The sequence below is a fragment of the Lethenteron reissneri genome, chromosome 49 (assembly GCF_015708825.2).
Source record: "Lethenteron reissneri isolate LAM-NWPU_2019-01 chromosome 49, ASM1570882v1, whole genome shotgun sequence".
NCBI lineage: Eukaryota > Metazoa > Chordata > Hyperoartia > Petromyzontiformes > Petromyzontidae > Lethenteron > Lethenteron reissneri.
The window spans coordinates 4157222-4170097 of NC_083827.1; the positions used below are offsets into that span (position 1 = coordinate 4157222).

The window sequence follows — 12876 nt, forward strand, 5'->3', positions numbered from 1 at the left end:
GCCACACCAGGGTCGCAAATGGGTACCCGTACCCGGCCGGGTACGGGTACCCATTTGCGACCCGTTCCCTACCCGTACCCTACCCGAAATGAGTGACAAACGGTTACTCACCAGTGACTCACGGCCTACCCGTACCCGGCCGCTACCCGTACCCGTACCCAGCTGGGTACGGGTATCGGGTACCCGGTTGCGACCTCTGGGTGGGGGTGACGATGCTGAATCCGGCAAGGTGCGAGCTCGGAGCGAGAAATACCGTCGGGGAATACCGCGATCAACTTATCAAGTCGGCGGATTAAAGGGGGAGTTCGCGTGCGTTGTTCGAACGTCCGCACGCTTGATGTGGATTCAGGGTAATAATAGTAATAATGCCATTCACAAGTTCTGGATGAATTACAACAAACATTTGTAGCTCACGTCTCGCTGCAATAACCCCCCCCCCCCCTACAGTTTAAATAAGTTTTTACACTTTTATCATAACAATAATAATACTGATTCGTATCCTGGTAAAGTGTCACCTGAGTCTCAAGACTCTCTCGCATGAGGGTCCTGCTACATTGGGATGTTTGTCCAATTGAATTCGCCACTGGGTGAGGCTTCACAAATCATGTTTGGAAGGTTAGAGACAGAGTGGGGTAGAGGAAGGTCTGGAGCCTGGACATGAACAGGGGGCAGGGAGTCAAAAGCACGGACGGCTGGGGGAAGGGAGCTCTAGACCATGGGGGCAGCAGAGGAGAATGAGCGACCTCCCATTGAGCGAAGGTTGACTGGAGGATTCGACTAAAGGCGTTGGTTGACAATGTGTGTATATGTGTATGTTGAACTTCTTTCGCGCCGTACGTGCAAACCATGCTAAACGGAGGTGCGGGAGAATAAAAATGAACCAACCGTGCCAATCTAACAAGATGAAGGCTTCACCATGCTGTGTCAATATGGGAGGTTGTTTTGACTATATTTCACCACGATGGTCAGTGCAGGTTTGAGCGTGGAGGGGAGTAGAGTGAGATGACAGGGGAGATGAGAGGTAGGAGAGTGTGTGGAGGGGAGTAGACTGAGATGAGAGGGGAGATGCAGAAGAGTGCGTGGAGGGGTGTAGAGTGAGATGAGAGGGGAGAGGCAGGAGAGAGCGTGGAGGGTAGTAGAGTGAGATGAGAGGGGAGAGGTAGGAGAGTGCGTGGAGGGGAGTAGAGTGAGATGAGAGGGGAGAGGCAGGAGAGTGCGTGGAGGAGAGTAGAGTGAGATGAGAGGGGAGAGGCAGGAGAGTGCGTGGAGGGGGGTAGAGTGAGATGAGAGGGGAGAGGTAGGAGAGTGTGTGGAGGGGAGTAGAGTGAGATGAGAGGGGAGAGGCAGAAGAGTGCGTGGAGGAGAGTAGAGTGAGATGAGAGGGGAGAGGCAGGAGAGTGCGTGGAGGGGGGTAGAGTGAGATGAGAGGGGAGAGGTAGGAGAGTGTGTGGAGGAGAGTAGAGTGAGATGAGAGGGGAGAGGCAGGAGAGTGCGTGGAGGGGAGTAGAGTGAGATGAGAGGGGAGAGGCAGGAGAGTGCGTGGAGGGGAGTAGAGTGAGATGAGAGGGAGAGGTAGGAGAGTGCGTGGAGGGGAGTAGAGTGAGATGAGAGGGGAGAGGTAGGAGAGTGTGTGGAGGGGAGTAGAGTGAGATGAGAGGGGAGAGGCAGGAGAGTGCGTGGAGGGGAGTAGAGTGAGATAAGAGGGAGAGGTAGGAGAGTGTGTGGAGGGGAGTAGAGTGAGATGAGAGGGGGGAGGTAGGAGAGTGGGTGGAGGGGAGTAGAGTGAGATGAGAGGGGAGAGGTAGGAGAGTGCGTGGATGGGAGTAGAGTGAGATGAGAGGGGAGAGGTAGGAGAGTGTGTGGAGGGGAGTAGACTGAGATGAGAGGGGAGAGGCAGGAGAGTGCGTGGAGGGGAGTAGAGTGAGATGAGAGGGGAGAGGTAGGAGAGTGCGTGGAGGGGAGTAGAGTGAGATGAAAGGGGAGAGGCAGGAGAGAGCGTGGAGGGGAGCAGAGTGAGATGAGAGGGGAGAGGTAGGAGAGTGCGTGGAGGGGAGTAGAGTGAGATGAAAGGGGAGAGGCAGGAGAGAGCGTGGAGGGGAGTAGAGTGAGATGAGAGGGGAGAGGCAGGAGAGAGCGTAGAGGGGAGTAGAGTGAGATGAGTGGGGAGAGGTAGGAGAGTGCGTGGAGGGGAGTAGAGTGAGATGAAAGGGGAGAGGCAGGAGAGTGCGTGGAGGGGGGTAGAGTGAGATGAGAGGGGAGAGGTAGGAGAGTGCGTGGATGGGAGTAGAGTGAGATGAGAGGGGAGAGGTAGGAGAGTGTGTGGAGGGGAGTAGACTGAGATGAAAGGGGAGAGGCAGGAGAGTGCGTGGAGGGGAGTAGAGTGAGATGAGAGGGGAGAGGTAGGAGAGTGCGTGGAGGGGAGTAGAGTGAGATGAAAGGGGAGAGGCAGGAGAGAGCGTAGAGGGGAGTAGAGTGAGATGAGAGGGGAGAGGTAGGAGAGTGCGTGGAGGGGAGTAGAGTGAGATGAGAGGTAGGAAAGTGCATGGAGGGGAGTGGAGTGAAATGAGAGGGGAGAGGCAGGAGAGTGCGTGGAGGGGAGTAGAGTGAGATGAAAGGGGAGAGGCAGGAGAGTGCGTGGAGGGGAGTAGAGTGAGATGAGAGGGGAGAGGTAGGAGAGTGCGTGGAGGGGAGTAGAGTGAGATGAGAGGGGAGAGGTAGGAGAGTGCGTGGATGGGAGTGGAGTGAGATGAGAGGGGAGAGGCAGGAGACTGCGTGGATGGGAGTAGTGGCAGCAGGTGAATAAGTAGCCAGGGGCATAGTGAGGTGTATACTGGACGTGGTGTGCCGGGAAGCCGCCCACCGAGAGTTGACGCAGGCGACGCAAGTCCACGTTGAGGTACTCGTAGATCCCGTCCATGGCTCCGGGCAGCGTGACGCCGCGTACCAGCAGGACGGTGAGCACCACGTACGGCATCGTGGCCGTGATCCACACCACCTACAGGCCACAACCACACAACCACCACCACCACAACCACACAACCACCACTAAGACAACATCAAGACCACCACCACAACTACCACCACCACAAACATACCACCACCACAACCACCACTAAAACACCATCAAGATCACCACCTACCACACCACAGCTACCACCACAAACACACCACTACCACCACAACCACCACTAAAACACCATCAAGACCACCACCAAAACCACCACAACAAACACACCACCTTGGGGCCACCACCACACAACCACCACTAAAACAACATCAAGACCACCACAACTACCACCACCACAAACATACCACCACAAACACACCACCACCACAACCACCACTAAAACACCATCAAGATCACCACCTACCACACCACAACTACCACCACAAACACACCACCACCACAACCACCACTAAAACACCATCAATAACACCACCACCACCACAACTACCACCACAAACACACCACCACCACAACCACCACTAAAACACCATCAAGACCACCACCACAACTACCACCACAAACACACCACCACCACAACCACCACTAAAACACCATCAAGATCACCACCACCACCACAACTACCACCACAAACACACCACCACCATAACCACACGACCTTACATAGAGACCCATAGACTTACAGAGAGACCCATATGTTTACAAAGGGACCCATATACTTACATAGAGACCCATATATTTACATAGAGACCCATAGACTTACATCAAGACCCATGGACTTCACAGACAAAGAAACTTAAAGAGAAACCCATAGACTTACAGAGAGACCCATATGTTTACAAAGGGACCCATATACTTACATAGAGACCCATATATTTACATAGAGACCCATAGACTTACATCAAGACCCATGGATTTCACAGACAAAGAGACTTACAGAGAAACCCATAGACTTACAGAGAGACCCATATGTTTACAAAGGGACCCATATACTTACACAGAGACCTATATTTTTACATAGAGACCCATAGACTTACATTCACAGACTAAGAGACTTACATAGAGACCCATGGACTTGAGATACTCACAAACCTACGAAGAGACCCATAGACTTTCTCATACACCTACGGAGTTATTTAACCCGCACCTCCGATTATCACGGCTGGCTACGTACAATGCGAGAAACGTTCGACAGACATCATCATCACCATCCACGTGCAGATAGGCCGTAGGTGTCCACTGCACATTTCGTCATTGTTGTTTCCACTTTCCTCTCTGTCTTGTGCAAACATGCTCAAGTAGCGGCCACATCTTCCTGGTGCCAGTCTCTCATCGTCGTCATTGTCAAGCCATTCTCTGTTAGGTCTTCCTCTCTTTCCGGTTCAACAACACCAACGCATCTTCTTGGTTCTTTCGGTAAAGTCACATAGAAGGGAAGTAATAAAATAATAAAAATAAAACATAATAAAATAATTCTCACGACGTTTCGGCCGCTGTCTCCCCGACAGACCTGGTCTTCACCTGAGGACGGCTGCTTGCGTTGTGGCCGAAACGTCGTGAGAATTATTTTATTATGTTTTATTTTTATTATTTTATTACTTCCCTTCTATGTGACTTTACCGAAAAAACCAAGAAGATGAATCCCTGCAGTCACGAAAGCTTTAAATCGAAATTTAACACCAACGTACTTTCACATTTTCCTGTTGCTTGTCCACCCTCCAATATGCGTGCAGCCATACGTACATACGGACACCCATGGCTCAATTACACTGGTCAACAACAACACCAAAAAACATTTTTTTCTGGCCTGGACTTTTGCAGCTGTTTTAGACTAATTTCAGGGTGCTGATTCCAAATCAGATCTCAGATTTGCTCTATCACATTTTTATGCTATCGGCATACCCCATTTTCATTGATTTTACCCGAAATTAACTCTGTCACTTATAATTGCAAGTTGTTGCGAGTCAGTGACTGCTTTAGTGTTAAAATATGGTGCTGTATTTTTAGGATAGTGTGTTTATAATATCATTTTATGTAGATATCCACATTTATTTAATGTTTTTATTCTGCAGTTTTTATTGAAAATGCAATATTTGATATCTCAGAAACCTGATGTGATAGATTTGGAATCAGCACCCCAAAATTACCTTAAACCCGTTGGAATACCTTATGCCAGAACAAGTGTGTTGACCAGTGTAATTGATCGCGCCAGCATCGACACTCTCCGAGCTCTCGCCTTGCCCGATGTCCGGATGCCCTTCCAGAGGCTGAAGTAGAGGATGAGCAGCACCACGAAGAGGCAGATGGTGAGCTGCCAGCGAGGAAGTCCCAGATTGTTGAGGCCGCTGCTGTCGTGCAGGTGTAGCACTCCTCTCCTGCAACGCGGACAAAGACGACGAGGATGATGGCAGCTCCCCCCCCCACCCACCTTCCTCGCGTGTGCCACGCATAACCTTCAATATCAGAATTTGTATTTAGACCGAAGGCCGTGGGTTCAATCGTGACCCCTGTGATGCCTGCTGTATATTTGGAGTTGGAGTGTCTCTCTCTCTCTCTCTCACTCTCCCCGTGGTGGTGTCGATTTTTCTCCGTGCCCTCCGGTTTTTCCGTCCACATTGAGAATCAACGGCGTCACACGCTCAGAGTATTCGGCTGCTGTAAACGTCCACGTGTCGGTAATAATCCCACTTCGTTGAGCTATCATTTGTGAAAGCCAGATCGCTTCTGAAAAAGAGCTATATTGCAGCTCAGTGGACCTTACCTGGTAAGATAAACATAGATTATATATTGAACAGAATCCAATGAACCGATGAAGCTTTTGTTTGCAGATGTCCAACAGAGTAAAAGGTAAAAAAGTGGAGATAAATAAATAAATTATAATAAATGGAATATCTCGGTACAAAGTACATACATTGCTGCAACAAAACATCAACCACAACACCACACCAAGACAACACAGCTGCTCAATAACATTTCACATACAAATTGAACTATCGGCATGTAGGTATCGATAGTCAGGTGCAGGAGCTCATGGATCAGCCCCAGGTGCCAAGAGGTTGACTGATGGTGCCAGGCTAGGTGCAGGAGCTCATGGATCAGCCCCAGGTGCCAAGAGGTTGACTGATGGTGCCAGGCTAGGTGCAGGAGATCATGGGACAGACCCAGGTGCCAAGAGGTTGACTGATGGTGCCAGGCTAGGTGCAGGAGATCATGGGACAGACCCAGGTGCCAAGAGGTTGACTGATGGTGCCAGGCTAGGTGCAGGAGCTCATGGGACAGACCCAGGTGCCAAGAGGTTGATTGATGGTGCCAGGCTAGGTGCAGAAGCTCATGGGACAGACCCAGGTGCCAAGAGGTTGACTGATCGTGCCAGGCTAGGTGCAGGAGATCATGGGACAGACCCAGGTGCCAAGAGGTTGACTGATGGTGCCAGGCTATGTGCAGGAGCTCATGGGTCAGAGCCAGGTGCCAAGAGGTTGACTGATGGTGCCAGGCTATGTGCAGGAGCTCATGGGTCAAACCCAGGTGCCAAGAGGTTGACTGATGGTACCAGGCTAGGTGCAGGAGATCATGGGACAGACCCAGGTGCCAAGAGGTTGACTGATGGTGCCAGGCTAGGTGCAGGAGATCAAGGGACAGACTCAGGTGCCAAGAGGTTGACTGATGGTGCCAGGCTATGTGCAGGAGCTCATGGGTCAAATCCAGGTGCCAAGAGGTTGACTGATGGTGCCAGGCTATGTGCAGGAGCTCATGGGTCAGACCCAGGTGCCAAGAGGTTGACTGATGGTACCAGGCTAGGTGCAGGAGATCATGGGACAGACCCAGGTGCCAAGAGTTGACTGATGGTGCCAGGCTAGGTGCAGATCATGGGATAGACTAAGGTGCCAAGAGGTTGACTGATCAGAATCAAAATGTTTATTAAGTCTGCAGGAATCCGATGACTTATAATAAGACTATAACTGAGACTATAATAAGACTGTTGGGCCAAGTGCTGTTTGTGAGCATAGCGAGCACCCTGATTAATGCAAGGCCTTACCGTTAGCCACATTGGCGAGATGTTAACTACCTCGCCTGGTATACAAGAGATCGTGAGATTTCATCCCAACCCTGACGCCTGAAAATGTGGAGTTTGCGTGTCTCTCTCCCCGTGGTCGCGTGGATAATTTCTCAGAGATCCTCCAGTTTTTCCCTCCACAATTAGAATCAATATCACACGTTTAGAGCATTCGGCTGCTATACATTTCCACGAGATAAGCCACTGCGTTGAGTTATCATTTGTGGCCAGGTCGCTTCTGAACAAGAGCTATACATCTTCTTGGTTCTTTCGGTAAAGTCACGTAGAAGGAAAATAATTTTATGTTTTATTTTTATTATTTTATTATTTCCCTTCTACGTGACTTTACCGAAAGAACCAAGAAGATTAATCCCTGCAGTCACAAAAGCCTTAAATCGAAGAGCTATACAGCTCAGGGGGCCTTACCTGGTTAAATGCATACGTAGTTTTATAGTTTAGAATGCGATAACAGCGGTCGCCATTCGCCAACAAGTGGCGGTGATGGCACCAGGGAGCATGTGCCAGGCTAGGTACGCTTCGTGGCCCACGGCAGGAGGTTTGGGGGCAGAGCGATCTTGAAAACCGGGACAATCGTTGCCACTCAAGCACTTGACTGGATTCCCGCTTGAGACCAACACCAGCGACGAATATCTGACAACACTTTTTCTTGTCCATCAGCGTACATTCACACATCACGCTTGGTTCAAGGCCGAGTCGACCTAGGTAGGAGGCGCAGGTCCGGGTTCAGGTAATCGTCAATTTGGCCCGTTGGTGGAGCCACGAGCGGGAATCAAACTCGGTTCTCTCTTTGCCGGAGAGTTCGTAGCATGTGCCTGGGCAACCCCCACACCTCCCCCACCCCAAACAACAATCTGCTCGCTAAATGAGCAATTGTTCCAAAGGTCTGACGAAGGCGACATAGGGGATATTTGTTTGTTTTATATTCTAGAAAATTATTTTGTCAAGCCACTTTTCCCCCTCCAACCCAGCTTAAATATATGCTCCAAGCCTGGTGGTGTTTCATTCAGACGCTGTCTTCCCGACAGACCTGTTCTTCACCTGAGGACGGCTGCTTGCGTTGTGGCCGAAACGTCGTGAGAATTATTTTATTATGTTTAATTTTTATTATCTTATTATTTCCCTTCTACGTGACTTTACCGAAAGAACCAAGAAGATTCTAGGGGGTGTCGGGGGAAGAGGGGGGGGAGGCAGGGGGGGGGGGGCGGCGGGGGCTCTTACTCACTCGTAGTACTCGGCTGACGGCGTGCTCTTGTACTTGGCGTACTTTGTGTGGAGGCTGCGCGGGGGCCGGGGAGAGCTGGGCGAGTGGTACTCGGTGCAGTTGGGCGTGTTCCACGAGTTATTGCAGTGGGTCCACGGCAGGTCGCCAGTGAACGACGAGAAGAGGTAGTGCAGCGACCACGCGATGATCACGTTGTAGTAGAAGCCGACGTAGAGCGCGATGAGGATCACCGTGTAGCCCACGCCTACACGGAGACATGGAGACATCCAGATCCCCGCATGCCTACACGGAGACACAGAGACACCCAGACCCCCAATATGCCTACACCGAGATGTGGAGGCACCCAGAATCGCCAACGCCTACACCGAGAGACGGAGACACCCAGACACCCTAAGCCTACACCGAGACACGGAGACACCCTAAACCCTCATGCCAACACCGATTCACGGAGACACCTAGACACCCGCACACCAACACCGAGACACGGAGACACCCAAAACCCTCATGCCAACACCGAGACACGGAGACACCTAGACACCCGCACACCTACACGGAAGCACGGAGACACCTAGACACCAGCATGCCAACATCGAGACACGGAGACACCCAGACCCCGTACGCCAAAACAGAGAGATAGAAACCCCAGACTCCCACTGGCCTACATCGAGGCATGGAGACCCCCACACGCCTACACTGAGACATTGAGACACCCAGACCCCCAACATGCCTACACCGAGACATGGAGGCACCCAGAATCGCCAACGCCTACACCGAGAGACGGAGACACCTAGATACCCGCACACCTACACCTAGACACGGAGACCCCCGCATGCCTACACGGAGATCCCCACAGGCCAACACTAAGACATGGAGACACCCAACCCCCTCACGCCTACACTGAGACACGGAGACACCTAGACACCAGCACTCCCACACCAAGACACGGAGACACCCAAAACCCTCACGCCTACACCGAGACACGGAGACAACCAGACCACCGCATGTCTACACCAAGACATGGAGACCCACAGACCCCCAAAGCTGACATCGAGACACGGAGACACCCAGACCCCGTACCCCAAAACAGAGAGATAGAAACACCCAGACCCCCGCTGGCCTACATCGAGGCATGGAGACCCCCACACGCCTATACTGAGACATGGAGACACCCAGAACCCTGAAACCTACACTGAGACATGGAGACACCAATACCCCGCACGACAACAAAGTGAGATGGAGAAACCCAGATCGCCACAGGCATACAATGAGATACCGAGACACCTATACCCCTCACGCCTACACCGATACACGGAGACACACAGACCCCATAGGACTACACCAGCACAAGGAGACTCTAAGACCCCCCATGCCTGCAACGAGACACGGAGACACCCAGACCCCGAATGACTACACAGGGACAAGGAGACACCCAGACCCCTCACGTCCACACCAAGACACGGAAACACCCAGAACCCGCACACCTACACCGAAACTTGAACACCCCCACACGCCTACACTGAGACATTGAGACACCCAGGCCCTCGTATTACTACATCAAGACACGGAGACCCCCAGAGCCCCAAGGCCTACACCGAGACACGGAGACACCCAGAAGCCGCACGCCTACACCGAGACACGGAGACACCTAGGGCCTCTAGGTCTACACAAAGACATGGAGACACCCAGACCCCCGCATGCCTACACAGAAGCACATCAACTCCCGCATGCCTACACGTAGACATGGAGACACCCAGAGCACCTAGGACTACACCAAGACACGGACACACCCAGACCCACCGACACGGAGACACGGAGACATTCAGACCCCCTAAGCCTACACGATGACACAGAGACACCCAGACTCCTCATGCCTACACCGAAACAAGGGAACACGCAGAACCCGCACACCAAAACACGGAAACCCCCGCACGCCTACACCTATACATGGAGAAACCCAGAGCCCCTAGGTCTACACCAAGACACAGAGACACCCTGATCCCCGCAAGCCAAGACATGTAGACACCCAGACCCCTCCAAACCTACACCGAGACACGGAGATACCCAGACCTGCGCGCGCCTACACTGAGACATGGAGACACCCAGACCCCGCACGTCTACTCCGAGACACAGAGACACCCAGTCCCCCTAGGCCTACACCAAGTCAAGGAAACCCCCAGACCCTCCATGCCAACACCGAGACAGAGACACACCCAGACCCCCATACGCCTACACTGAGACACTAAGACACCCAGACCAAGCATGCCTACACGGGACACAGAGACCCCCACATGCCTACACTGAGACAGGGAGATACCCATACCCTTCACGCCTACTTCGAGACATGCAGATCCCCACACAACAACACTGAGACATGGAGACACCTGATCCCCTCATGACTACACCGAGATACATAGACACCCAGATCCTCCACCAAGACACAGAGACGTGCAGACCCACTCACGACTACACTGAGACAAGGAGACACCCAAGACCCCCAATTCCTACACTGAGACATGAAGACCACCTAGGCCTACACCAAGACAAGGAAACCCCCAGACCCTCCATGCCTACACCGAGATACTAAGACACCCAGACCCCGCATGCTTACACAGAGACACGGAGACACCTAAACCCCTTTAGCCTACACTGAGCCAAGGAGACACCCAGAACTGGCACACCAACACCGAAACACGGAAAACCCCGCATGCCTACACCTAGACATGGAGACACCCAGAGGCCCACATGCCTACACAGAGACACGGAGACACCCAGACCCCCATACCTACACCGAGACACGGAGACACCCAGACCCCTCATGCCTACATTGAGACACAGAGACCCCTAGACACCCTAGGCCTACACCGAGACAGAGAAACACCCAAACCCTACATGGCTACACCGATACATGGAGACCCCTACACGCCTATACTGAGACACAGATACACGTATACCCTTCATGCCAACACCGAGACATTTAGACACCCAGACCCCCCCAAGGTTACATGGAGACACGGAGATACCCAGACCCCTGCATGCCATCACTGAGACACGGAGACACCTCGACCCCTAACGCTTACACCAAGACACAGAGACACCCAGAACCCCGGATACCGAGACATCGAGACACCTAGACCCCCAAGGCCTAAACTGAGACACGGAGACATCCAGACCCCCGCACACCTACACTAAGAGAGAGAGACACCCAGACCCCTAACAGGAACACCCAGAACCCGCACACCAACACCAAAACACGGAAAAACCCGCACGCCTACACCTAGTTTTGGCGACACCCAGAGCAGCTACGCCTACACCAAGACGTGGAGACACCCAGACCCCCACACAACTACACAGAGATACGGAGACACCCAGAGCTGGCACACCTACACAGAGACACGGAGACACCCAAAGCCCCTAGGCATTCACCAAAACATGGAGACACCCAGACCGCTCATTCCTACACCGAGACATGGGAACAACCAGAACCCACACAGCTACACCGAAACATGGAGACACCCAAACCCTCACGCCTACACCAAGACTCAGAGACACCAAGACCCCACCGACACGGAGACATGAGACACTCAGACCCCCGCACGACTACACCGAGACACTGAGACACCCAGACCCTGCATTCCTAAACAGAGCCACGGAGACACCCAGACCCCGAACGCCTACATCAAGACACAGAGACCCCCAAAAACCTAGGCCTACACCGAGACAAGGAGACCCCCAGACCACCCATGCCTACACCGAAACACAGAGACCACCACATGCTTACACTGAGACACAGAGACACTCAGACCGCCTAGGCATTCACAAAGACACGGAGACACCCAAACCCCGCACGCCTACATCGAGACATGGAGATACCCAGAACGCCTAGGCCTACACCGAGAAACGGAGACACGGAGACTCCCATGCCTACACCGAGACAAGGATATACCCAGACCCTGCATACCTACACCTAGACAAGTAGACACCCAGACTCCCTAGGCCTACACCAAGAGAATGGGACCCCCAGACCCACGTTGCCTACAACGAGACTCGGAGACACCCAGACCCTGCACGCCTACACAGAAACACGGAGACACCCAGACCCCATAAGCCTAAACCGAGACACGGGAAGACCCAGAACTCGCCTGCCTACACCGAGACCCAGAGACCCTCACATGCCTAAACCAAGATGTGGAGACACCCAGACCCTGGACGCCCAGACAAAGACACTTGGATGTGTAGACCCCAACGCCTACACCGAGACACGGAGACACTCAGAGCACCCAATGCATACACCAAGCCATGGAGGCCCCTGCACACCTACACTGACACACGGAGACACCCAGACCCCCAAGGCCTATACCGAGAAACGGAGACACGGAGACCCCCAATGACTACACCTAGACATGGAGACACCCAGACCCCTCACGCCTGCACTGAAAAATGGAGACACCCAAACGCCCTAGGCCTACAACAAGACACGTAAACATCCAGAGCTGTCACGCCTACACCAAGACAGAGACACCCAGACCCTGCACGCCTATACTGAGACACGGAGACACCCAGACCTCCACACGCCTACACCGAGACACGGAGACACCCAGACCCCCACTCCACGAC

At 52.8% G+C, this 12876-nt stretch overlaps 1 protein-coding gene across 1 annotated transcript in view; it reads right to left on the minus strand.

The window, feature by feature from the left end:
• LOC133354788 (sodium-dependent noradrenaline transporter-like) overlaps positions 1–12876 on the minus strand; it is a 52008-nt gene that overhangs the window by 23485 nt on the left and 15647 nt on the right. The window contains exons 4-6 of the mRNA XM_061571906.1: positions 8263–8506; positions 5202–5340; positions 2861–2995 (exon numbers count right to left, since the gene is read on the minus strand). Of these exons, the coding sequence (XP_061427890.1) occupies positions 2861–2995; positions 5202–5340; positions 8263–8506 (518 nt within the window). The remainder of the gene's footprint in view (positions 1–2860; positions 2996–5201; positions 5341–8262; positions 8507–12876) is intronic.